Source organism: Spermophilus citellus, assembly GCF_964194105.1.
Source record: "Spermophilus citellus genome assembly, chromosome: 6".
NCBI classification, from domain to species: Eukaryota; Metazoa; Chordata; class Mammalia; order Rodentia; family Sciuridae; genus Spermophilus; species Spermophilus citellus.
This window is the reverse complement of record NC_138187.1, coordinates 5,875,359-5,902,994: the sequence shown is the minus strand read 5'-3', so window position 1 is coordinate 5,902,994 and position 27,636 is coordinate 5,875,359. Positions and strand designations below refer to the sequence as shown.

The following is a 27,636-nucleotide window of genomic DNA, read 5'->3' as shown; positions in this document are numbered from 1 at the left end:
GCACAGAGATTCTGTGGCTCTGCACTGAGGTATGCTTTGGAGCAGGGCATCAGGGATGCCAGAGAGGAGGAGAGATTGTCTGCAGGGTGGTTTAGGAAGCCCTGGTGCTTTAAAGACCACTCATTCTCTATGTAAGCGGCCTGTCCTCAGAGGCTCTATTTGCCCAGTGCTGAACCAGAGGCTAATGATTCTTTCCCCTGGGTCTGTAGCTTGAAGGTTAAAGGGAGATGAGGAATCACAAACACCTTTGTAGCAGGGGAGGGAAACAGTTGGACAAGGAAGAAAAGAAGTGTGTGTAGAGATGAACCTGGTAGAGCGTTTATATTTTTATTTGGTGGTACTAGGGAGTGAACCCAGGGCTGCTCTAGCACTGAGCAACATCCCCAGCCTCCTATTTTATTTTGAGACAGAGTCTCACTAAGCTGCTGAGACTGATCTCAACTTTCATTCTTTCTATCTCAGCCTTCCAAATAGCTGGGATTATAGGCATGTGCCACCACACATGGCTGGTAGGGCACATTTTGAGAGAGATGATATTGGCAACCAGGCAGTCCCTCAAAACTATACAGCTTATAAGTGGAAGGCAGTGAGAATGACCCTCGGATATACACCTAATACTGATGGGAGAAAGGCTGACGTGTCTTCCACCCCTAGTGCAAGGAAAGCATCAGGTAGTGTTTCTTAAGAAAAAAAAATCTGCGGTGTTTTATAAGAATACATTCTTCAGAATTAAGAGGTATTGTCACAACCATCCTTTCTTTAGAATTGGAAGACAGACAAACTGACAGTCAAACCTGAAGGAAACTCTCACAGTCACAGTCCCAGGACTGGGGTACTGTTGGGTGGCCGTCCCAGGTGTCGCCTCAAGGTGACTGACCAGAATAGAGATGTCACCAGGCCAGAAGCGGCAGATTCTGTCTCTGGGGGGAAGTGATGTGAGAATTAACAGTGAGGTTCACCAGCGAGAGAACACAGAGCGCGGTGTGCGGACTTTGACAGGTGCCAAGCTGGTCTTCAGTGGCATCATGAACCACATGCCAGTGTCACTGGGCAAAATGACCAGGACAGGGCAACTGTGGCTTGAGTTCCATTCAACATCAACTTCAGACTCAACGTGGCAAAACATGACTACTAGCTGGGGTGGCACCCAAGAGAACAGATGCGACTTTTCTTAGGTTTTCTGCCTCCTGCTGGCTGGACAGATGGCTCTGCCCCTAGGTACTTGGTGTGAGAGGATGCAGGAGACTGCATCTTGCCGTGATTAAGTCCAGACTAAGTCGGCCGAGCAGCTGTGGAGTGGGAAAGATCGAGGAACTTCCTGAACATGTGAAGCCAAGACAGCGCCTGCGCCACCTGCACGGGCTTGCCTAAAGCCCAGCTGGTTTCGGCCTGAATCTCCACAAGGGGGAGCACCCTGGGCTGCAGCTTGGCCCCCTGTGGTGGAAACACAAGGGACACCTTGTCCTTGATGGTCTCTGCGCCCTTTTGGAACCCCCTGCCCTCCCATGGCCTATTTCCCTCCATCAAAACACGAGCACCCCCTCCCCAGACACACGTCCTGATAAATAAATAAATAAATAACTGCAACCCTCAGACATTTATTTTGAGCTTCCCCCTCTGATGAGTCAGCTTCTAAGACAAACACCTTCACTCCCACTGAAAGACCCCCTCGGTGGAGGGTCAGGGTGAAGAAGGGCTTTGAGATACCTGAGGCCTGGGTTTACAAGCTTTGTGCCCGGTGAGCATTTGAAATCTTGGCCTGCATGCGGGTGAACCCTGAAATCACTTGATGTGGGGAGCGGTCCACCCATGGCCCATGCGCGGGAGGGCCCAGGTGCTTGGGAGAGCATGGCAGGAGGGGCTTCTGGGCTTTTTCAGCCCATGCTCCCCTCTCTACCCCATCCCAGCGAATTACTGGCACTTTATATCAGATTCATAGATGCAAATGTGTGTGCGTGTGTGTGCTTACTGAGAAAGGCCAGGTGACTGGGAAACACTATCACGTATACAGAAAAACTTGGAAACACTATATGAGCCAATAACAACAAAAAGTGTCTTGTGAGAAAAGGCAATAAAAATGAGATCTAACCACAGCTTCTGTTTCAAAAGTCAAACAGTACCCAGAACCACGACCCCACTGGCCACCGTCCTGGCCTGGAGGCGAGCCTACCCTGAAGGCACTTGTTCTCCTTCAGCAGCTGAACAGATCATCCCCAAGGGGGGCGATTTCCAAGGAAGGGAGCAAAGGAAAGAAGAAATGGATGGAAACGAACCCTGAATAACTGTGATCCACACAGAATTAGGGCTGAAATGACCACATAACACCACATCCGGGACAGGAACCGTGGTGCTTAGAAAGTGCCACAGCCAAATACAAATATTATTGTGTTTCGATGAACAGAGCACCTCGGGCAGCTCTGGGCGCTGCCTCACACACTCTTGGAGACGTTGAGCCTGGTGAGCTCGTTGGCTTCTTCCGCTCCCCCATCCTCACAGTCCTCCTTCTCTATGGCTTTGCCAAAGCGACACCTTTCTTCGGCCTTGATGGGCTCTTTCCAGGGTCTCTTAGAAGACAGGTGCAGGTCTTTAGCCTGTGCGTTGTCATCAGAGCCCAAGGATGTCTTGTCTGAGTACTGGACAGAAGGCACCAGGTTGGCGATCTCGTCTGTGGGAGATCGCCCGATGCTGCCATCCACCTGGACACGGATGTCCGGGGAAATGGACAGCTGGTGCTGGGGTACCACCCCATTGTCCGTGCACTTTGGGTAAAGGTAGGTCTTCATCTGCCCTTTGCCCTTGACATTCACCGTCCCCCGGTAGTCGAAGTCGTAGCCCATCTTGCTCAGCACGCGGTAACTCTCTTCGCTCACCTGGATGCGGCACTCCACCCCAGTGGTGTCCATCCTGCTTGCAATGTTGACGGTGTCCCCCCAGATGTCATATAGCAACTTGGTGGTACCGATGACACCCGCCGTGAGGGGCCCATGGTTAAAGCCGACCCTGAGCTTGAAGTTGAACCAGAGCATGTTATTGTTGAAGTCGTCTACCACACGCATCATCTCCTTGGCGAACTCGAAAAGGATCCGCAAGTGCTCCTGTGGGTGGCTGCCCTCCTGGCACTGGGCAGTGTTCAGCCCTGCCGCGGCCATGTATGTGGCCCCAATGGTCTTGATCTTCTCAATGCTGCTGTAGTCCGCCTTGCTCAGGAGCTCATCAAAGTCCCCGATGAGCTCATTGAGGACGCGGTAGCACTCCTTGCCCCCTTCGTAGTTCTCCTCATAGAACTCGCTGAAGTTGACGATGCTGGCAAAGATCACTCCTCCGCTGTCGTGGTTCTTGGAGTAGGTCTGGGAAACCTTCAGCTGCTCTGCCACGTGGTAGGGGATGATGTTCCTCAGCAGCCAGTCGGCCTGGTCCCTCATGCTCTGGATCTTGGTGCGGTGGAGATCTGCCTCCACATCCCCATGGTAGTGCAGGCGGTAGCTGACCTCGAACTCTCGGTTCAGGAACCAGACCAGTAGGAGCAGGAGGAAGAAGGCAAGAATGAGCTCCTTGCCCACGAGGCTGGCTGGCTCGCTGCTGTCCTGTGGCAGCGAGCTGTTGCATGGGCTCCTCTTGGCACTGGGGAGCAGAGAGATGAGAAAGGACATCCTGCTAAGTGCATCTGTTAAGGGAGAGTTCTGAAGCTGCCCAGCTAACCAGCACCCTACACCGCAGGGGCGGAATTCAACCCTCAACAACTTCAAGCTGCTGTACGACAGCCTGCTTCTGCTTCTGCAGCAGGCCGCAGAGATGGAGCAACAGACAGCGACTTCAGCAACTAAGTCTTTAATCAGTACAGCGTGATGACTTTTGCCCCACAAGTCTTTAGCTTTGTTTAGACATCTTTTCCTTTCTCTCCACTTTTTTCTTTTGAAAAATCTCAACTTTACAGAAAAGTTAAAAATTTAGTAAAAGAATCCTATATTCTTCACCTGGATCCCACAGTTGTGAGCATTTTGCCACTTTGCCTTTCTCAACACGCACGCACGCACACACACACACACGTTTTGTTAAACTTCTCTCCCCTTCTCTCTCTCTCCCTTGCTCTCTCTCTCTCTCTCTTTGGCAGCACTGGGTTCAATCCCCAGGACCTCATCATACCAGGCAAATACTCTACCACTGAGCTATAATATCAGCCTTGCTAAGCATTGTGAAAGTAAGTTGCTGCTAACGTGACACTCCAGTTCTACACCTTCCAAGATGAGGGCATTTCCCTGTGTAACCACAACATCATTACCATGCCTAGGAAGTTTAATAGTATCTGATATATGTGCTTCTTAGGTTTCTGATCCAATAGAATTTTAATTTTCAAAGAATTTCTTTAAGTTATCTACTATCTACTTGTATTAAAGTTTTGCAAAATATATTTTCCCCTATTCTGGGTTAATTCTGTTTTGCCAAAGTAATTGAAGACAACATCAAAGAAACAAGAATAGGGCCGGGGTTGTGGCTCAGTGGCAGAGTGCTTGCCTCTCATGTGTGGGACACTGGGTTCAACCCTCAGCACCACATAAAAATGAATAAACAAAACAAAGATATTGTGTCCATGTAGAACTAAAAAAAAGTTAAAAAAAGACAAAAACAAAAACAAGAATACAGGTAGGCATGGCAGCTTGTTGTCCCAGCTACTCAGGAGGCTGAGGCAGGAGGATCACAAGTTCAAGGCCAGCCTGGGTAACTTAGTGAGAACCTGTCTCAAAATTTTTAGGCTGGGGGTGTGGCTCAGTGGTAGGGGGCCTCTGGTTCAATCCCTCATATTGAAAAATAAAAATAAATAGATAAATACATAGATAGATAGAATATATGAATATACTTTAATATTCAGTATACTCATATGTAAACTAGATGTGGTAGCATATGCCTATAAATACCCCAGTGTTCTTCCTTATGTCCTCTTCCCTCCTTCCCTCCCTTTCATTAACAATGCTGTGATTGTTCTGTTCAATAAATGTTATACCTTGAAGTATTTGTAAAGTGCCCAAGGTAGACTACTAGATTTTAGGTAATAATGGGCTTGGTCACTATATAAACATAACTGTATCTGTTACTGAAGCATCTGAAGTTTAAATAGCTCTTTGACACAGAAATCTCATTTTTTTGGTCAAAGTATTTAGTAAGTCTTACCGCTACTTGTGATGTAAGGTTATTTAAAACAGTGTCTTTGGCGTGGCCATGAAGGTCCTCCTCAAAGCACTGTCTCAAAAGCCCTGTCTGAATAGCCCCTGCGCTATTCAGAGAGTTCTGGGACCTTGGACAAGCCATGCCACCTTGCCAGGTCCCAATTTCTTTGTGTGGAAACTGGGAAGATGTGCTGGAGTATGGCCAAGTCGCTTCTGACCTGAGGTTCTGTGCAGAAAAGAGATCAGTGGGCGCAAGGTTGCAATCCTTAGGAGGGCCTGTTTGCAAGGTGGCCCAGGCTGGGCTCAGGGCGCTTGGATCTGGGGTCCCACCACTCCTGGGCTGCAGTGCCACGTAAGTGCGTGTACAGATAGGCAGGTATGGTGACTCCTGCACTCCTTGTGGAAGCCTGAACCTTAGGTATGTGCTGGGCACAGGCTGCCCATGTCACCACCTCTACTAACCCTTGGTGGCAAGTCTCCCTGGGTTTCCCAAGTGTAGTCACAGTCGTGGTGGAGAATGAGCACATTCCCTGTGATGACACTAGGAGAGGGCTCCCGGAAACAGTTTTCCCCTGGCCGATTTTGCTCTGCGTCCTTTCACTGCAATGGCCTCTAACCATGAGCATGAGGATGTGCTCAGTCCTGTGAGCCGGGGGCTGCTCTTGGGGGCTCCTGACACAGGCTTTGGCTGAACACCTATGAACTGGGGCCCGCAGGTCCTCTATAGTAAGATATCCCATACTTATTCATTCTCCTCACTGTCATTGACACAAATGACACTATATACTATGAATCTGAAGTGCTCAGCAAAGTAACTACTTATTTTAGATGAGTAAAACGTGGACTGGACCAGCTCCTGACGCCCTCTGGCTGGCTTTTAAGCAGAGTAGCCCAAGATCTGAGATCAGAAGAAACACGCCTCCTGTCCTTATGGTTCATCTCATTGGGTTAGGAGTCGGGTTTCCTTTTGGTTCTCCACAGCGGTGACAGCGAGGAATGGCCCTGTTTAGGTGCCACTGAAGTTGGCACCTGAATGTACAAGGAGACATCACCTGAATGTACAAGGAGACATTTAAAATCTCCATGGAGAAGATGGGTTTCCTCGCCTGCGTTTGTGTACTGCTCTCGAAACTTTTCCTGCTATGCTGCAAGAAAAGCCAGCTGTAGCTGACCCTGGAGATTGGTGTGGCCAATACCCTGTGGGCAGAAGACGGGGAGAGCAGGGCCAGGGCAGGTAGGACAGGCAAATGAACTACAGATGCTACTCAACTTCCAGTGGGACTGTGTCCTGACAAATCATCATAAATACTATAAGTCAAAAATACATTTTATACCCCTGAGCTTCCTGAAAACGGGGCTTGGCCTCACATACCTGCATTGTGCTCAGAACACTTACATGGGCCTATAGTGGGGCAAACTCATCTAACTCAAAGGCTGTGTTATAACACAGGGCTGGACACCTCATGTAACTTATCTTATATTGTGCTGGAAGTGAAAATAAGAATGGTTGTGTGGGTTCACTTTCCTGCCATCTCAAAGCACAGAAACAGTGAAGTTTAGCTGCTGCAAACTGGGGACTAACTCTGCACTGCTGGATTTTTCCCTCTCCTAGAACCAGTGTTATAGAGGGCACCTGAAACAAGCAGGTAAGAGAGGCACTGCCAGGCTATGACCTCACTCCCTCCCCCAGGTGGATGGATCAGGGCAATGACCCCACTCCTAACTTCAAACAGCAAAGGTTGGTTTCAAAAAGAGGAATTTGGGGAGATTCAATGCAAGAGAACTCATGACTGGATACTTCCATGTGTGACATTAAATAACACATGGAAGCTAATGTAGAGCATTATCATGGGGAAGTGGGATTTAAAAATAGAAAAAAAAAATAGAAAACCAGAATCACTTGCTGTCCTAACCAGCTAAATGTGGCATTTGTTAACATTTCAGGGTGTTTCGGAGCACTTTAAAATCTTCACCTGATGGAGGAACAGGGTATCACCAGGAGGGGTTGGAGAGGTACCTGGGTGTTGGTGATATTTTGTTTCTTGGTCTGTGTTCACTTGGGGGAAATGCACCATGTTGTACTGTTAGGACCTGGGGACTCTCCTGTACCTGTGTCACTCGTCACTAAAACAGTAACTTAAAAATGATGCTAGATGTTTTGTTTTTAAATACTGTAGTTGTAAATCATCACTCATCATTTTATCATAAATATTATGTCTTGGGCTGTTCTGTGGCTCAGTGCTAGACCTTGCATGTATGAGGTGCTGGGTTCAAATTCTTAGCACCACACATAAATAAATAAATAAAATAAAGGTCTATTGACAACTCAAAAAATATTAAAAATAAATAAATAAATGACTTACAATTTTTTAACAAATATAGTAAAATACAATACCTAGCAATAGTTATAGTACATTCACAATTTCACATAATAAATATCATACACATTTCCCATATTGGCTCTACTTTAACAGTTGTACTATTTGGGTGTGTCATAATTTAATTCCTTTGTACTGAGAACTGAAGTTGCTGATAATTTTCAATATTATTCATCATTGTGATTAATATTTGGGGGCATACAGCCTTTATCCTACGATGAATTCTTTCCTCAGCAAATAGGCAAGAAAGAACTGCTAGGTTAAAGCCTATAAACATTTTAAAGACTTTTTTAAAAAAATTTTTTTAGTTGTTGATGGACCTTTATTTTTATTTATTTGTATGTGGTGCTGAGAATTGAACCCAGTGCCTCACGCATGCTAGGCAAGCGCACTACCGCTGAGCCACAACCCCAGCCCTTAAAGACTTTTTAAAAAGACTGTTGCAGGGCACAGTGGCGCACACCTGTAATCCCAGTGGTTCAGGAGGCTGAGGCAGGAGGATCCTGAGTTCAAAGCCAGCCTTAGCAAAAGTGAGGTGCTGAGCAACTCAGTGAGACCCTGTCTCTAACAAAATATGAAATAGGGTTGGGGATGTGGCTCAGTGGTCGAGTGCCCCTGAATTCAATCCCAGATATAAAAAAAAAAAAAATTATCAAATTACTTCCAGAAACTGCTATAACATTCTGAGAAGTAATGAGGCATGGTAGAAAGGCCACACCCTAGGAATGAGGGAGCCTATGACTAAACTGTGTGACTGTGGGCAGAGCAGGTTCCTCAACTTTTCTGAGCTTCAGCTTCAGGGACAGAAACAAAGTCACCTAACATATCAGGTTATGGTGACGATTAAGTGAACATCACCTACTCTGGATATTCATATTACAACTTTTCAAAAGTCTAATTTAAAAGACCAAAGAGAATTGTTCAGGTATTTAAATGTGAGATGGCTTCAGTATTGACAATACTGACAATGTATCCGTATTTATCTTCTGCTCACATTTCCTCTTTAATGAACTTTCTGTTGTTCTGTCTTTTATCTGTGTAGGCCTTAATTAGCTCTTTATATAATAGTCCCACAAATATTTTTCTGTTTACTTTTTCTTTCTCTTTCTTATTTGTCATTCGGTCTTTGTGATCCTATTTATGTATTTATTTTTAATTTTAAAAAAATATTTATTTTTTAGTTGGACACAATAGTTTTATTTTGTTTATTTTTATGTAGTTCTGGGGATTGAACCCAGGGCCTCAAATGTGCTAGGCAAGCCCTCTACCACTGAGCCACAACCCTAGCCCATGTGATCCTATTTATTATTAATAAGTTTAGAAAATTATCTCTGTCTTAGAGGCTTGAAAACTAATTTTGTTTTTTTTCTAGATTTTATATAAGCTTATATATATGTTGTAGTTGGACACAATACCTTTTATTTTATTTATTTATTTTCATGTGGTGCTGAGGATCGAACCCAGGGCCTTGCACACACAAGGCAAGCTCTACCACTGAGCCACAACCCCAGCCCTATATAGGTTTTTTATTTTTGACTTTTCAATTCATATAGAATTTATTTTGATGTTTATAGTAAAGCAAGAAAGACCTAACATTGTTTTAGGGGGGAAAAATAACTATTTTTCCTTGATTTGTGAAATTTCCTCTGTAAAGACTTACATAAAATTAAACGAATTCTAATACATGTCTGAATAATTATTTTAGCACTCTGGAGACTGAGGCAGGAGGATCACTTGAGCCCAGGAATTCAAGGCCAGTTGGGGCGACATAAAGAGACCCTGTCTCAAAAAAGTCATTCTATTTTTTCAATAAGACATATAACTTTGATATAATATTTAAACAAGTAGTTATTTTTACTTTACTTTTAAAGAATGCATATGCTGTTTATTTTATTTGTGATATGACTGCTTTCAGGAAGCTCTGAAATCAGCAGTAATGAGACAGTCACTTTCATTTGTCCAGGTATAGACATCACGTTAAAAGCTTACCTGAAATTCTGTGCTGCATCCAGGGGTGAAATTACTATGGAACTGTAATTAAAATGCAGAAAAATATTGTTAATAAAGCAAAAAGGCATAACAGAAAGTCACCTAAGAAGAGTTGAAGCAACTTTCCAGTGTGGGGTATCGACTAAAGGAATGGCTATCCTCCCAGGGACCACCCCTTCCTGCACCTATGTCTCCCGAAGCTGAAGAGCTTTGGCTCTCTGAAGCCCCTCCTCTTCAGTGAAAGTTTATGTTTTTGTTTCCCTACCCACCTGCTCCCCTGCTCCCCATCCTGGCAAGGCCTGGCAATGACAAGGGGCTGAGCGGGCTCAGGGCTCAGAGGACCTTCTGGGCAGAAGCATCCTGGGTCGGGGGTGTTTCACCTTCCAGCCCCCGAAGCCTTATCCAGGACCTGCCACCTGGATTCTAGGCAGGAAAGCAATGTGGTAATCCCTACCACATTGTCTTCCTGGACCCATGGGGAAAAGTCCCACAGCTGTGACTAAATGTTACCATGAATGGCAATGAGGCCTCTGTGACAGCTCTTAGGTTAAAAGTTGGTGGCCATATTTCTAGCTGTTGGTGCAGAGCCTGTCATGGACCATGTCTTCAGGAAGGTAAAAGTGGGCTTTACTTTGCTTTAAGTAATTTAACTATTTATTACAGTTCCTTTCAAATACCAAAAGGCAATTCAACTTTAAAGTCCCTATTTGATCTTACTTTGAATATCTTTCATAACATTACTATTAAGTAAATTGAGGAAAGACATTTAATCTGTGCATTTTTGGCCACTGCTTGGTTAATACCATAAAATGTGCTACCAATATGACATTTGACAATATTGGGATGAAGTGGCCCATTGTGTGGTTTGTGTGTGTGTGTGTGTGTGTGTGTGTGTGTGTGTGTGTGTGATGCTGGGGATTAAACCCAGGGCCTTGTGCATGTGAGGCAAGCATTCTACCAACTGAGCTATATTCCTATCCACCTATTATGTGCTTTTATACTGACTAAAGCAGTGGTCCTCAGTGACAGATATGCCAATTCCTAGATGGGCACCTTGAAATGTGGGGTCTTTCTGGTGGTGGATATAATAGTTTAAGAAACTGGGGAACTGGGAAGCTTAGATATCTTGCCAAGCACAATGAAGTGGCTCATGCACTTCTAAATAACCTGCTTCTTAAACCCTCTGAGATTACCTCCAGATGGTTCTTTGATACATGCTAATAGTGAAACATTTTTATGAGAAGTTACAGAAGAAGTCTAATATTTAGCAGAGGTTTGTTATACAAACAAGCTTAAGTTTAAGAGATCATTGATTTTTTAAAATAAAATACTTCACTGTGTGCATCCCACTGAGGTATTATTGTTTCAAAGTACATATTTAGTTGACAAAAGGTAAAAGCCACAAAACCAGTTGCAGATGTGCAACAGGCAATTTGAGACTTGTTTTCACAAACTGAGACCCAAACATCATTCAACTAGTAGAACCCACCAAAGAGAGGGGCTTCACTGGCTCCTGCTTGCACAGTGTAATTTAAATGTCCCTCTGGTGGCCCTTGGATATACTTCTCAATTTTTGCAGCCCCATCAGTGTGGGAGACCAACCTTACACGGGACTGAGTCACACTCCCCAGCTGGGTGCTGAGGTGCTCAGTCCCAGAAATGTGGCAGAGCTTTCCCCACCCTTCTTGGGTTTGAGGGTTGGTATCTCCTGCATGGGTGTGTCTTGCTAGCCCCATGGGTGAAGCTATGCTCACCTGTTCCCTTGTAATATAACCCCTTGCCTGTTTAGAATAGAATCTTCCATGGAAGTGCCTTATGTGTGTCCCCTTCTCTTACTGTGTCCTTGGATGTGGCCTACCCAGGTGTCAGTCAACCTGCTGACAGTGGATATCATGAAGATAGACTCAGTCCCCTGAAACCTGACTCCTTGCCTCATTTGAATAGCTTCTCCTCAATAAAAGGGGTCAGCGCGTACTCTCTCTTCCTGTGGACCCTTAAGGTCAGAGAAGCCGTCACAGTGACCCCAAAGAAAAAGGTATTTGTGTCTCTTGTGTGGTTATTTTGTGCAGTCCAGTCAGCCTAGTTCAACTGGAGTGACCCTGAGCCTTTTAGTCGCGAAAACAGAAACCCGGCACATCAGAACTGGTCCTGTCTGCAGTGGTCACCACAGGACTCCTGCCTCTGTCCACACCATGCTCCCTACTCCTCAGCACCCATCAGTGAAGGCCATCTTGAGTGCAGAAACTTAATATCCTCCTCAACCCATGGCTGGACTTCAAGACCAAAGACATATGCAGTGACTGGAGGTTGTTCCTGTGTCTCACATGGTGACCTTCTAATCACCCTACATCTTCATTTCTCTGGCTTCAAAGTCTGTCACCTATCTTGGAATGTGTACCCTACTTCAGAGCAGGTTAATTCTGCTTCCTCTTCATTTCTGCACCACCTGGACCTCTGCTTTTTCACTGTCCTGATCATCTCCTTTGAGATGGCTTTGGGTCTGACTTTCTTAGATTCCAACTTATTCACTGCAAGTACGTTCAGACACTACCACTGCATTCTATCTACATGGGGCAGTCACCCAAGAACATCTACATCCAAACACACACTGATTGAGTATCCCTTACCAAAATGCTCAGGGCCAGAAGAATTTCAGATTTCGGAATATTTGCACACATATAGTGAGGTGTCTTTGGGATGGGAACCAAGTCTAAACAGGAAATCTATTCATGTTCCACATACATGTTGTATACATAGACTGAGGGTAATTTCATATAACATCTTAAATAATTTTGTGCATGAATAGTTGGTGTGCATCAAACTATCAGACTTCTGGCATGAAGTTGATGCTCAAAAGTTTTGAGATTTTCCAGAATTTTGAACTTTGGATCTTGATGCTCAACCGGCAGCACACTGTTATAAACTGTTCTTTCTTTTTCACACATTACCTTAGGGCACCTTGCCGCTACTCTTTGGATACTATATGTGTTGGAAGCTACTCTGGGTCTTGGTGGAAAACATCCACCATGCAGAGGGGCATCAGCACTACAGTGAAAGCATAGCCTAAGAGACATCAGGCAGGTGGTCACAGCTGAGGACACCATTGCATACCTGTCTGGACACAGGGAGATATAGAGCAGGAGCAGTGGCCCAGCCCCCACGATGGTAGCAAGGGAGGACCTCATCCAGGAGCTGAGCTGGCAGAAGTTACAGTAGTGCACAACGGCCACCAGCACTGCCGAGCTGGTGGACACAGTGAACTGTAAGAGAAGCCAGTGTTAGGACAGCCATGTTGCGCTCATGTCCCACCCAGGCCGTACAACCCAGCCAGCCTGCCACTGGCCCACAGCTGTTCAACAATGCATCCCTGATACTGCTGATGGCCTATCTGTGTGCAGGAGCGCTTACTTTTGGTGAGCCAGTGGTTTAAAGGACAGATCACACCTCTTTGGACCTGTGACCCAGTGCTTAGGTTCCAAGTTTTTGTTGGCACAGAGACTCTCTTCCAGGTGTGTGGAAATGGCACACACCTTTATGGTAGAAAGGAAAGTGCTCCCGCTGGGCAGCACTATGGGGTCAGTTACCTTCCAAACACTTCCTCAGGCCCCTGCTGAAAGCCTACTGAAGTGTCATTTGGTGTTAAAGCACCAAATGCAATCAGCCTGCCCTGGAAGCTCACATTACACTGACATGAACCAAAAACATAATCTTCCCCAACAATATTAGCTTGCCCTTTGAGTTTAACCCCAAAGCTCCTTTTTTTGATCAGGGGCAGCTGATCCAGACACACATAAGTTACTTGTGCCAGTTCTATAGATTGGCACATTATCTTACCTCGTTTGGAAGGTGGGACAGACACTTCTTTGTAAAGCACAATAAAAATACAAATGCTCCTCAACCTCCAATAGGGCTAAGTCCAAATGAGACTCACATGCGGAAATTACTGTTAAGTCAAAATGCATTCAGTCCACCTAACCTACAAGATGTCACAGCTCAGACTGCCCCATGAACCTTCAGCCAGGCAAAGTCAGCCAACTTCAAGCCTGTTTGATAAGCAAGTGCTGACTATCTTTCATTGATTTACTGACTATTGCACTGCAAGTAAAAATCAGAATGATCATATGGGTATGCCTTCACACCATTCCGAAATCAAAAATCATGAGCTGAACTATGGTAAGTGGGGACTATTTGTAACTAATTTGACACGAGTAAAGTTGGAGAGGATGCTAGCCCACTGGGAAATCTCTCCAGCATGCTCTGTTTCAAAAGGCGCTCAGGCTGTGGCAGAACACACCTCTTCAAGGGCCGATATTTAAGTGACTGTCCCAAGTAATCAGGCTGAGGGATCACGGAAGGTCAGCGAGCTTGCAGGGTATGGAGATCACATTGCTAGCCATTACTTACGTGTATATTTGTCTCAAATTCAGAGGTGATGTGTGAGTAGACAGCAAGGGCAGGCAGGGACACCAGGACAGCCCCGATGCAGTGGCGAGGGAGCCAGCCAGCAATCCACTCCAGCAGGTGCTTTGTGCATGCCATGACATCCTCCAGGAAGAACACCATCCTGGGACAGGGAGGGGTGAGGAAGCAGGATCAGAGGGCCCAGTGGGTCAGCCTGGCAGGGGCCCAGCCCGCACTGCCCTCTACTGTCCTATGCTACTGCTGCCCACCTCCCTCATGCTTGGTAAAAGGCAAGTGAACTGGCCTTGTTTAGCGCATCATCCCAGACTTTAAGGTCAACTGTTGCATTTGGGTAAAATGTGCTTGTCAGAAGCCAAGCTTGCACCTCTGTGGGCCCAAGGAAGCATGTAAGAATAGCTATAGGCCTAAGGAGGGCTATAGTGGGCACGTCACTGCCACCTGGCCCACCCATGGGCAGAAGATCCAGAATGGGGGTGGTCCTGGGGGCATTCTGGGGGCCTTCCTGGTTGCCACAATGATGGAGGGCTGCTACTGGCCTCCAGTGAGTGCAGCCAGGGATGGAGATGCCCTGCCACCCATGGGAGAGAACCATAGAGGAGGTTCTGCCTTGCTGCTGCACAACTGCCACATGCCCTCAGATACCCTCGGTGGTGAAAATGTTGCAGCCTGGACCTGGTTGTATTCCATGCACAAATAGGAAGTTCTAGGTGATATTAACCTGCAAATCTCTGAGAATGCAATTCCTCTGCAAACCAAGTGAAAATTGTCCTTCATTTTGTTTGGGACATCAAAGGTCACTCAGCATTTCAGACCAAACCCAGCTCATAGTGTGTGGCCCCCAACCCCACACCCCTACCTCAGCTCCTGGTGCGTGGCCCCAACTCCACACCCACAGTCTGTTTCCAACTGTCACATGTGCAGCAGTGATTATGGGCACGAGGGCAAATGGTAGACTGCTCCGTTACTCCCCAGTTAGCAGCACCCTGGCATACCTGAGGGAAAGCACTGAGGGCTCCATCTCAAGTGACTTCCTTTCTGTTTCTCCTTCACACTGCAGTGAAGGCGTTCCACTGCTTCCTTGTGCAATTGTGTTTCTGAGTGTGGTACATCTCAGGAGTGTGATATTAACAAAATACTTTCTATACAGGGGGGAAGTGGAGTGTGGGCTGGAATGTCAGGTGAGGGGATAAACTGGCCTTAGCTGAGTGATGGGCTCTCTGGGTAGGGGTGGGTGAGAGGCAGAGGAAAGGGTACGGGGGTCCAACTGGGACAGAGACTCACAGACATTCTGGGGAGACCAGACCTCCTTTTAAGCCTGCTTCCAGAGAGCTGAGGACAGGCCCACTGCCTTTGGCTCTGGAGAGGTCAGGAGCCATCGCTGGACAAAAATATGTGCCTTTCCACATGCCTGTGGTTGGAGCCTTCGGCCCTGAACTCCTGTAGTGTGTCACCTGCTTTGGCTGAGCTCAGCCATGGCCAGGAACTAGTGACTCTCCAGCCATCTCCCACATGGACTCAGGCATACTCTGGACCTTTTCATGTATTGGAAGCTCTGGCTTCCTGATAGCTAAACGATAACAGAGGTCCTGGATTACCTCCAAGAATACCACAAATAAATATTCCTCAGGTAGAACCCAGAGGTCCTGAAGGGGGACAGAGGGAGCTGAGTTGTTCCTAGGAGATGACACTGGAGGCCCTTCCTGATGGTCTTTGAAACCACAGAGTTCCAAGGACAAGACCAGCTGGTATCACCCTTGCCTGGTGCTGAACTGGAGGAAGGAGACCCTGAGTAGAGATATGGGAAGGCTTTTGGGTGAGGCAGGTAACAACCCAGGCCAGTCACTGAGGAAGCTGCAGAACTGGCTCCGTGGGGTGCCTACATACTCTACAGTACAGGTTCTTTGGGATCTAGGATCCTAAAAATGGCCCTTAGAGGGGCCAGGGGAAGCCATTTAAGGTCCACCCTCTCTTGGGCTTTGACAGCTGCTAGCACACTGAATTCTAGCAATTTAAACCTCTTGTAGGGGCGGATCAGTGCCTTACTCTCTAGTCGCTCAGGGATGGCCCAGTCACCTGCAGCCCTTTGTGTCTCAGAAGAGCAGGGCCTACATGACAGGGAGCAATGGCTACATGGTTAAATACAGGTAAGTCATGGGGACAATGCTAAATTCAGAGAGGCCTAGAGCCACAGAACCCTGTTAGAGAGAAGCTTTGAGGTGGGGGGGTGAGTGACTACTATAGGGTTTCTTTTGGGGTGATGGAAATGTTCTAAAATTACATGTTTGTACAATTGTAAATTTACTAAAAACCACTGAATTCTATACCTGAATGAATGAGTTTATTATATGTGAATTATCACAATAAAATTGATTTTTTAAAAGGAAAAACAAACAAACTAGGGGCCAAAAACTGACTTGGTCTGGGTTTGGCAGAAGCAGACCCTGGGCAGGGTTTGACTGCAAGCAGCTTCTCTGGGAGTGAGAAGAGGGGCAGAGATGGCAGCAGAGGCCGGGGGTGGGGGTACAGTCAGGAAGGGTCCTTGCTGTGCACCATGGGCTTGTTCTTGGAAGGGAATTTTGGAGACAGTGGAGACACTCTAGGGAGGAGGGTGTGGCCTCTGCAGTCCTAGCAAAGAGCTTGGGGTAGGGGTAGGAGGTCCTGGGGGTAGCCAGACAGAAGAAAGCAAGGAGCCCAGCCTGCCCACTTGAAAGAGGAAAGATTAGTATGTAGAAGTCTCAGGACCAAATCTGAACTATTTTTTTCCACATTGGGATATTGCTAAGATTAGCAGAAAACCACAGTCATGCCCTTCTCCCGTATCCATTTTACCCCTAGCTCCTAGTGGGCTTGCCCCTGCCGAGAGGCTGTGCTGTTGAGTGTGACGGGGCTCGGTATGGGGGTTCAGGGCAAGGACCTGCTGTCTAGGTGCCCAGCAGGCAGGCCTGTGGTGCCATCGGCGTGTGCCTAAGCGGGATTTGCCCTGTGCATTGCACCTGGTCAGAATGGCGGAGCTACCCAAACTCTGGGCAAGTCCTCTGGGCCAGCTTCCTAGAAAGGCACCGCTCTCTACTCAAACCCTTTGTCTTTTGGAAATGCACCTTTTCATTACTGAGCCATATGAATACATACTACAGGTTCTAGGTATCAGACATGAGTCACACAGGTGACCTGCAAATATTTCTCCGGCTCCCTGAGTTCTTTCACTTCCTCCATGGTGTTCTTTGTAGCACGAAAGTTTTAAATTTTGATAAGGTCCAATTTATCTATTTTTTCTTGTTGTGTGTGCTTTTGGTGTCATATCAAATCCAAGCTTGTGCAGACTGACATCTGTGATTTCAGAGGGTTCACACTCTGGCTTTCCTGTTTAGAAGAGGCACTTGCCCATCAGCTGTCACCTATCATTTGCTCCCAATCCACTGAGTAGAGATTTGGGAACCTTTCTGTCTCCACTGGTTTCCCTATTCTGGACATTTCATATAATAGGACTGCACATTGCATACTGTGTCATCTTTGATGACCCCGCCCCATCTCCTATCTTCCCACTTCTCTGATTTAGGAGATCCAGGGATGAGCTGGTGGCAGCTGGGGTTGCAGAAGGCACCGGCCCTCTCCACTAAGCAGCTCCCACACGTGTGGAGTGCCAGCGCCTGCGAGGAGGTGGCTGTGCAGTGGGGTGGGGGCACAGGGAGAGGAGGGAACAACAGCTGTCTCCAGAAGCAAGTTTGGAGGGTCAGCTGGCTTAGGACCCCGACCCACTGTGCTGCAGTCAGCCTGTTCCACCATAAACCATGGAGCCAGAAGAGGGAGCTAAAGGCTAGAGAGCTGCCCTGCAGTGGTTACCTGATGGAGACCACAAGGGACAGCACCTCCAGCAGCAGGGCCCCACTGAAGACGGCCAGAGCAGCGGGTGGAGGAGGCGTGGCAGCAGCCCCGTACTTGAGGAAGCAGGTGACCGAGAGGATCAGGAACACTGTTGTGGACAGAAACACATCCAGGAGGGAGCTGAAGGTAGCACTGGCAAAAGTCTTCACAGGAGAATTCTTTATGACCTGTTTAGAGCAGGAGGGGACTGGGGTGAGTCCATGTGGCCACAGATGGCCACAGAGTCTAACTCAAAGGGAAAAACACTCATGTTTACTGAGAGCCTGCCTAGTGCAGACCAGGCACGAGGTGGCAAGAGCTTTAAGTGGGCCATCTCTTTGCTACTGACCCACTTAATGATAAGAAAACTAAGGCACAGAGAAGTTAAGAACTTTCCTAAGGTCACACAGTGACTGATAACAAGCCACATGCTCTCACAGACATATTACACATTGAGTCTGAAAGATGAGTTGCTGCCTGGCAGAGTTAATGAGTCTACATGTGTAAGGACAGTTGGATGAAAGCAAGAGTTGGAAGCTGCCAGCAAATGGCTGGGCCTCAGGTTTGAGGTGGGAAGGGTGGCTCCATGACAGAAAACAGGTGGGGATTTAGGTGGCAGCTGAAGAAAGCTCCTGCCTATTGAACAGGGGTGCCTGCCAGCAGCACCTCTTCTTCCCTGGGAGCCTGCACTGCCCGGCTGGGCACTGGGTGCAGTTGTAGCCATGAAATGATCCCTGCGAGTAACTCAGCCTGGTGGTGGGAAAGGACGGGGACAGGAAGTGCAGGAGAGTGTGTGTGAAGTAAAACAGAGACATGCATGTGCTGTGAGGACGTTAAGAAGGCAGGAACAGCAATGGCACTAACCGTCCAAGGGAGGACTACTCCAGCCCCACTGTGGGCCCTGTAGGGGCCTGATCTTGATCAGTGCTCATAACAGCCGCAGAGAAGGAAATACTACTGATTTCCGTGCAGATGGGGAGCCGAGCTAGGCTGCCTCTCCAAGGACACACAGCAAATAAGGAACCAGGCTTCAACCAGGCAAGCTGATTCCCCAGTGTACCTGTAACCCTCTCCAGATGAACCTAAAGGCCGGGGCTACAGTAGGAAGAAAGGGAGCAGCCAACCACCAAAGTTGCTTTCTACTGGGTGCTGCAACTCTGAGCAGGGCGCTAGGCAGAAGGGGCTGGAGCCCATGGAAGGCAAAGGTCTGTTGTGTGTTACTCTAGGACAAACTGGCTCTAGAGCCTCAGCCTCAGCCCAGGACCCCAAGATGGGCAAGCCTGGAGAAGGGGAGTTCAGCGCTTGGGGCTGAGGCTGTGGGCTGGCTGTGATACCAGGCTTGGAATGGGAAGAGCAACCTGAGGGCAGGGCTAGGTTCTAAAGTCCCTCCAGGAAACTCAGAGGCTTTGCAAGTAGGTCTTTATTTCTGAAGTGCACTCAAAAGACCCCCAGAGTCTCTGGGGTGAGGCTGCCTACCCTGACTTTGTTCTCTCTGGGGCTCTACCTAGCTCCAGGGAATGGCCACGGCTTGCTGCAGGTGGCCCAGGTTGGGCAGTAGGGGCTCAGGGTCTGCTTCGAGGCTCTTGCAGGATAGTCACAGTGTGGGGGACGTTTCTTCCCACCTCAGTGCTGAGGTTTCTGACTTCCCCACGTGTGGGGCCTGGGGGTAAAGGCCCCACTCTCCTTGCTTTAGGTGTTCACAGCCCTTCACCACTACTTGCTGTGACAACTTGTCCCTGTTACCCAACCTGCCCACGCCCAGGTCTCCTTTCTGAAAGCAGGGATACAATGGGTGCCTACACCTCGTGGTGGTGGGAATGCTTACAGAGAACATCCATGTGGAGTACTGGGTACAGCCAGCTCCCCAACACCATTGTGGCTTGGGAGACAGTCGTTCCTGTGTCTCTCCCCTCTCCACCCTGTCTCGAGGCAGGTCTCAGACAGGCCTTGTGTTCAGTGACAGCTTCCCACCCATCTTGCCCAGCTCCATCACCTTCCGTGACCCAGGATCTTCATGACACACCATCTGATGGGGCCAAGTGACCCCTTTGGCCTTCAGCATAATGCTCATTGCATGAGCAGTCATCATCTGGACCCTGCCCATCAGGTGCCCTCCCTTTGGAGGCACCTGAAACTCCTTGGCTACACCAGGCTCTTTCCTATCTAAGGTTTGTAGGGGCTGGTCCCTCCCTCTGGAATGTTCCCTCCTCCTTCATCTGGCTAGTTCCTGGTCTTCCTACTGGAGTGGGCTTTGGAGTCTCCTCCCTCTGGGGCGGCTGCCTCACCATCTCCTTGCAGGGCATGACTGGGCCCATGGATCTGCATTGTTATTTCTAATTACTGCTCTCTTACTAGGCATCAGTATGCTCTAGCACCATGAACCAAACTAGGCAGAGCGGATGCTCAATAAATGTTTAGTGCCTAGAGAAATGGCTGATAAATGTGCCTTCCATCTGGGGTCACCACAGCACAGAATGGGGTGTGGCTGAGATGCTGGCTTTGAGGTGTCCACCCTCCCTGTGGGATTGTGGGCCTCTGCTTAGGCTTTCTCAGCCTTAGCTGTCTCTTCGGTAAAATAGGAATATTCACAAGTTTCCATACAGGGCTATTTGTGAAGAGTAAATTGGATCCTTTTTTGCCTCACAGGCTACCAAGTGACCAGCTCATGGGTGCCCTGCAGACCCTGTGCATGGGATGTTAACTGATAGCCACTGACCCTTGGAGGCTGATAGAAGGTATTGCCTCCAAACCCATGAGGCACAAACTGGCTCTCTCTGGCTCCCATGGTTTCTCAGGAGTCTGGGCTAGTTCCTGGACATAAAGATTTGCAGAATGAGTGTATGGAATTTGAATGAAAAGCCCTTTTGGTCCTAGGATTGGGCCAGTGTGCACTTTTGACTTGAATGCTGGGGGAGGTCAGGTTCTGGCCCAAAAGAAAAATTCAAGGACATGCTGTCAGAACCCCAACCAGGCTCCAGATTCTTGCATTTATTCAAGGACCCTATTAGCAATCAGGTGTGTGTGGGGAGGTGGGGCGGGTTGTGCTGAGTGTGGGTAATGAGGGAATTGTCAGGGAGGAGGCATCTGATCGTAATTCCAACATGGAATACACATAAATAAAAGAATAAAGGGGAAGTAAAATCCAGTTTAAGGTGAGGGAAGGTTTTTTGAAAGAAATGACATGTGAGCTGAGCATTTGAGGACAACAGAAGCTAAGGCAGTGCCAGGGTAGGAGGGATGTGAGCATATTTTGTGTCAAAAGGAAAAGGCTTCGTGAGCTCCTGGGCCCACCTCCAGGGAAGAAAGAAACAGAGTTCTGGGGAGAGGAGTGTAGCTCATGACCCCAGAGCAGGCGTGCCCAGGGCAGGCACCATGAGGCACAAACTGCAAAGGAGAGGGTCTAGCGACCATGAAGCTTGGTCTTTAAGATACAGGACCACAGAGAGGTTGAAGTTTTTCTCCCTTGCAAAGATAAATAAACACACATCTGCAATTTAGGGCTTATAGACTGCAGGAAATTAACAGCAGCCTTCATTTTCCTGCCACTCACTAAAGCACAGAATGGATGGTGAGCTGCCCACAAGAACAACGGGCTCTGTGGAGAGATGAAGAGCGCACCTCCTCCTGATAGCTGGTCCTGTAGCAGCGCTCCAGCTCCGCATCCAGGAAGTTGAGGCTGAACTGGTTAATGGGTGGCTTGAAAAAATAATCCTTCATCAGGCTAGAAGACATAACAAATGGAATTGATCAACACCTGGCACAATCATCCTATCAGATCACAATCAGCTATGAAAACACCACTCATAGAGCACATCACAAACACTGCATCTGAGAGTCACTGTGCAATAGGTGTTGCTCTGCTGTCCCCTTTAAAACTTATGTCTGGGAAGTCCTTTGTGTTCCTATGTATAATCACATGTTCCATTTCACGTCCATTAAAGAGTGACCATGGCCACAATCATAATACACATCATTAGTACCTTGCTTTTGAACATATATTCCTACTATCTCGGATTACAAGATACAAAGACAGCTTTCTTTGTCTTGTGAAAAGATCTTTTCTGAAGAGCCAGCAGATCCCTGTACTGAGAGTACTTGTATTGATTTGGAGGCTTCAAGTGAAAATGTAATTCAGAACCAGCTGTCCTGTCACCCAGAGTACTGACAGTAATTATGACTATGAGAGCTAACAGGTTGTTAGCACAAAATGGTGTTGATAGTGTAATTTTGGTGCTATTGTCACATATGCAGATTGTGTGTGAAACCTGAAAGATGATAAAGCTCAATGATTTTAATAGCAGAGAAATCAAATATGCTTTACATGACTCTTTCATTTTTTTTATGAATTGCTAGCAAATAGTAAGATCCTTTTTAAACTGCAGAAAATTACTACAAATTAAAGGGAACGTTAACATGATATCAGAAGGCAAATATAGCTGTGGAGAGCAGCCTGCCTCATACAGAAACCACTAGCATGACATCAGGCGGGACACAGGAGGGCCTGGCATGTGCCTGGCACCTGGGAGGCCCTGCCGTGCAAGCCTCCCTTCCCCTGATACAGAGGGGACCTCTCTTCTGTGAGTGTTCAATGACTTGGGCCTTTCTTAGAAGACAGCCTCTGTCCCCTGATGTGGGCTTCTCTCTCCTTCCTTCCAGTCAGGAAGCACAGACAGGGACAGCAGAGCAGCTGTAAGGAGAGTTGTGGTGGCCACATTTTGACCCTTGAGGCGCAGGAGTGACCCTGCGGTAAGCTGTCCTGCTCCTTCTAAATCAATTTGGGAAGCTCCACCTCTGGGGATGGGTGTAGCTCATTTTGGACCAATCCCCTCAGACAACAACTACAGCTCTGGGAAAAAAATACAAAAACAGGGGCTGGGGCTGGGGCTCAGTAATAGAGCACTTGCCTTGCAAGTGTGAGGCACTGAGTTCGATCCTCAGCACCACATAAAAACAAATAAAGGCATTGTGTCTGTGACAAAAACAAAGCAAAACAACAACAGCAACAACAACAACACCAAAAAACAACTGCTGATAAGCACAAGAGAGGGACCAGGGCAGGTCCAGAATAGAACAAAAGAACAATACCAGGTAAATGTCTCGTGTGTGTGTGTGTGTGTGTGTGTGTGTGTGTGTGTGTGGCCTGAAGACAGACATTAGTCAGCACCATATGTAGGGTAGCGTAAACTCAGAAAAGTCACCAGTCTTACTGGCTTAAAAAAAAAAGGAAAATGAATTTTGGGGTGACCACAGTTGAAAGATGAGGTTATTAATATCAGAAGGGAGAGAATTAGGGAAAGAGATCCCCAAATTCTGTATGTAAACTGCTCAAATCTCTGGCTGATCCTTGTAGGTCATGCAGAGGCAGCAGACTACAAGCAGCCCACTTACAGCTAAAAGAACAGGAGATGGTAGTTAAAGTTTGAATTCAGATAAGTTAACTGACTGCTGAAACAAAAAATAGATAATCTTCAGAGTAATATTAACAAAAATCAGGTTTCTTAAGTTTTACACACAAAGTCTACAACACAATCCAAAATTTTAGGCATAGAAGAAGACAGGAAAACATGGGTGCACTCAACAGGAAAGCAGTCAGGAGAAAGCAGCTCGAGGGCACGAGGCTGGGTCAAGGTGAGGGTTATGATGAATGCAGGTGTGACTGATACCTGTGACAACTACAGCGAGAGGAAGGAGAGAATGGGAACCTTTAACACTGTGAGATTTCTTCATTTAAAATGAAGTGACACAATAGTAATTCTACAAAGATCACAGACACTTAAGGAAATATATCTGTAATTCCTAGAATAACCACTAAACTGTGGTCTGAGGTGTGGCTACCACTGAGCTACAACCCCAGACCACAGTTAGAATTTTAATAGATTTCTCTAAACAACTGATAGAACGTAAGAGGGCGGGCACCAGGGACTGAAATGGAATAAACTAAATTCCAGGCATGTATGATTATGCCAAAATGAACCTGAGTATTATGTACAACCATAATGCACCAATAAAAGAAAAAAAAACCAGAATAATAGACAGAAAATGAATAAAGAAACAGATGATCTAAACCACTGTACTGACTACCAGGACTTAACTGACATCTGTGGGTCACAGCATCCCATGAGTACAGAGCTCACATTCTTTTTGAGTGCGATGATAAGTTCACCCATCAGATCACGTGTGAGGACATAAAACATGTCCTGACCAATGTAAAAGGACTGAGATCACAGAGTGTGTCCTTGGACTATAACATTAAATTAGACACTAATAGCTAATATATGTAAAAACTATTCCTCATTCAAAGGAGCCAGTGCTCCTGAGCTGGGGCGGGGGAGGCAGAAAATGAGCCTGGAACACCCTGCTCTGCTAGAAAGTGACTGCCCCTTACAAATGAAGGGGTGGAGTCAAAAGGACCCAGGCACCGGTCCAAAGGGAGCTCTAATTGGTCAGATGGGGCATCCCAACATAAAAAGTACCAAGACGGATTATAGTCCATGAAATAAAACAGGAGTGCATGAGTTCAGGCTAACAATGGATGGATGGAGAGTGGTATGGTGGTGCATGCCTGTTATCCCAGTGATTTAGGAAGCTGAGGCAGGAAGATAGCAAGTTTGAGGCCTGTCTTAGCAAGATAATATCTCCAAAATAAAAAAACAAAAAGAGCTGAGGATGTAGCTGATTAGGGATGTAGCCCCTGAGTTCATTTCCTAGTACTGCAAAAAATAAAAAGTAAAAAATAGATGGATGGGTAGCAAAAGGAGGGCCATTCTTTATAGCAGATGCTGAGCACCAAATGGTAAACGTGCTGGAAGTGCTGAGGTTGGAAACCACCATACTGAAATATCATAGTGAAGACAGTTTCAGTCAAGACTCAATGGATGTTAAATCTAGGGAAGTCTGATAAGGAATAGGAATAATAGACACTAAAGTATCTTTCCACAGATTGCTTATTAATCATAGGGAGAAAATGATAATCACAAATTGGAGAAACTGGCTACACCTTGTGGGATTGATCAAAAGAAATATCATGCCAGGAGTGGTGGGACACGCCTATAATCCAGCAGCATGGGAGGCTGAGGCAGGAGGATCTCGAGTTCAAAGCCAGCCTCAGCAACTTAGTGAGGCCCTAAGCAACTCAGCGAGACCCTGTCTCTAAATAAAAAGCAAATAGGGCTGGGGAGGGCTGGGGTTGTGGCTCAGTGGTAGAGCGCTTACCTAGCATGTGTGAGGCACTGGGTTTGATTCTCAGCATCACATATAAATAAACAAAGGCCCATCAATAACTAATAAAAATATTTTAAGAAAGGGCTGGGGATGTGACTCAGTGGTTAACACCCCCCTGGATTCAACCTCCAGTACCACTCACACACAAAAAGAACATCACCAATGAGGAACCAGTGGGCCACATGGGCCTCTGCATGTGAGCCTTGGAAGGACGGTGCCACCTCTGTGCTCTCTGGCCAGGCACACAGAACATGAACCTAACCATAAGGAAATACCTCACAAGCCCAACTTCAGGAATGTTTTGTTTTTAAAGCTGTCACATCATGAAAAACAAGGCATGGCTAAGGAAGCACCCCAGATTTTAGGAGCAAAGAGGCCTGACAACTAAGTGACACAACACGTGATCCTGGACTGGAAGCAACAGGGCTGCCAAAGATGAACTGGAACTGGGGCTTCAGGCTAGATGGAATGTCACACCATGCTGATTTCCCTGCCCTCGTCAACTCGACTGTGTACTACAGCATCCTCATTCTGGGAGTCGCAGTCAAAGAGTAAAGGACACAATGCATCCAGCGTACTGCCAAATGCTTTGGAGAAGAGTATATTTCAGAGCGGGGAAAGGGAGGACCGCAAAACTAACACAAAATGCTAAGGCAGAGCATATGGAATTCTAAACGGCATTTGTATAACTTTTTATGTTTCAAATTACTTCAGGATAAAAACAAAGCAATATACTGATGAAGGAAGAGAAATGCACGGACGGGGCAACTCAGAACAAGGAAGCAACCTCTCCTGTAAAACCCTACCCCCTGGGTGGTGGCCACGCTTTCTCACCTGTCTTCTTTGATAACGTCCACAAAATGCGCATCTGTCTTCTCACGGATGTTCTTGAACCTCAGTGGGAGGAGGGCTGACTGGTCGAGGCTCACGCCCGCCCACCTGCCCTTCTCCTGAAGGATCTCGCACAGGGAGGTCTGGCTGTTGGTGAGCTTCTCCTCTTGGGGAGGGCTCAGAAGTCCATTCTGGGCTTTGGAATTCGGTCCTCCGGCAGCCTGCCTCAAGACAGAGGGAACAAGTGAGTGCACTTGGTGAAGTGGCGCCAGGGCGCATGCTCACCCCACCTGGCCCTTGGCTAGCTGCAGCCCTGCACCTCACTGGGTGCCTGGCAAATCTGCTGCCACCCCACACAACCTTCTGCCACCCTGCTTCCCCCACAACACACACTCTGTCAAAGGGCATGTCCAGGTGTTCAGGCAGCAGAGGCTAAGACTGTGAGGACAGCTGTAAAGCCAAGGCAAGAACCAAGATTCAGGGACTCTGCTCACCAAGAACTGGGGCTCCAGGAGCCTGTGTGGAAGGACTGGGGGGCCTCCGAGGAGATGAAGGATAGGTATAGGGAAAGGAGTCCCAGGATTGTGGGGCTGGGGCTTAGGAAAAGCTGGACAAACAAGACTTATATTTGGGAGCTTCTGTGGCTGAGAGAGGCAACTGACGTGCTCACAAGTCCTTTGGTAGATGATGGAGCGTACAGGATGACAGACAGGGCCTCCTAGGGGAGTGGCCTTCAGAAGGCTTCCCAAACCTCTGGGCTTTGGGATTTATCTACTTTCTACTCCAGTCCTGACCAGGTTCTTCCACAGCTCCCTGCTGCTCACCCTGCCTCTGAGCTTCTCTTGGGTGGGCTCTTTATCTGGCAGAGGCCCTTCTTCCCTTTGCACATCTGTATTCTACCAGAAGTTGAGTAGGCCTTCCAAGCCACCAACCTCCCACCACACTGGCCTGCGTGTTCCCACACTCTCGCTGCCCTGGCTCAGCACGGAGTTACTCTACTTCACATGGTTAGCTCTGCTCTATTCTGTTCTTTATATTGCTTGGGGTGGAACCCGGGACTTGTGCACGCGAAGCACTCGCTCCACCACTGAGAACATCCCAGCCCCATCATCCTGTTCTTTATGTTACTCAAAACCCTCAAAACCAGAAGGTCTGGAATGCGATTACCCAAGAGGAATTATTCTCAGAATTGAGAAGTCGACAAGACAGGAGTATCACCTTAGGAGAGGTACTGGGGAGGAATTGACAGGAACAACAGGCATGAGCTTGTTACCTTGGTGCTGGTCTTAGGCTCGTCTTGACAGCCATTTTGCACAGCTGCTCCTTCTGCACCAGCTTCAGATTTGGGAACAAATGTAATTCCACATGACGGACAGGTCTACAAGAAAAACACAAGGCATGGGAACATACCCGGAAAGCACGATCATGATGTGAGACTCAAACAAGTCCACTGCTGTAATCTGCTATCACACAGATGGCTATACCCAAATGAGAGGCTTCCTGTGCCACACCGGAGGAGCTGGAAACAAACCGACCAGGTAAAAACGGAAACAGGAAACCTGAGCATGATGCCCGTGGCAGCACTGTCCACAACACCCAAAGAGCGGAAACCCAGACTCCTGCTGATGGCGAATGGACCAGCAAACTGGGTTCTACAAACAAGGATATCGTTCTGCCATAGAAAAGAAGGAGGCACTGACATGACGACAGCAGGAAGACCCCGGAAGACACTGCTGCTTGTTGAGAAAGCCCGACCAAAGAGGCCATCCCGT

General features: G+C 47.4%; 1 protein-coding gene across 1 annotated transcript in view; it reads right to left on the bottom strand.

Moving 5' to 3' along the window:
• Window positions 1-405: 405 nt before the first annotated feature.
• ADCY9 (adenylate cyclase 9) overlaps window positions 406-27,636 on the bottom strand; it is a 113,400-nt gene continuing 86,169 nt past the window's right edge. The window contains exons 4-11 of the mRNA XM_081296728.1: window positions 27,138-27,242; window positions 25,868-26,085; window positions 21,431-21,533; window positions 17,792-18,000; window positions 13,934-14,093; window positions 12,641-12,789; window positions 9,530-9,571; window positions 406-3,621 (exon numbers count right to left, since the gene is read on the bottom strand). Coding sequence (XP_081152854.1) covers window positions 2,430-3,621; window positions 9,530-9,571; window positions 12,641-12,789; window positions 13,934-14,093; window positions 17,792-18,000; window positions 21,431-21,533; window positions 25,868-26,085; window positions 27,138-27,242 — 2,178 coding nt within the window. The 3' untranslated portion in view covers window positions 406-2,429. The remainder of the gene's footprint in view (window positions 3,622-9,529; window positions 9,572-12,640; window positions 12,790-13,933; window positions 14,094-17,791; window positions 18,001-21,430; window positions 21,534-25,867; window positions 26,086-27,137; window positions 27,243-27,636) is intronic.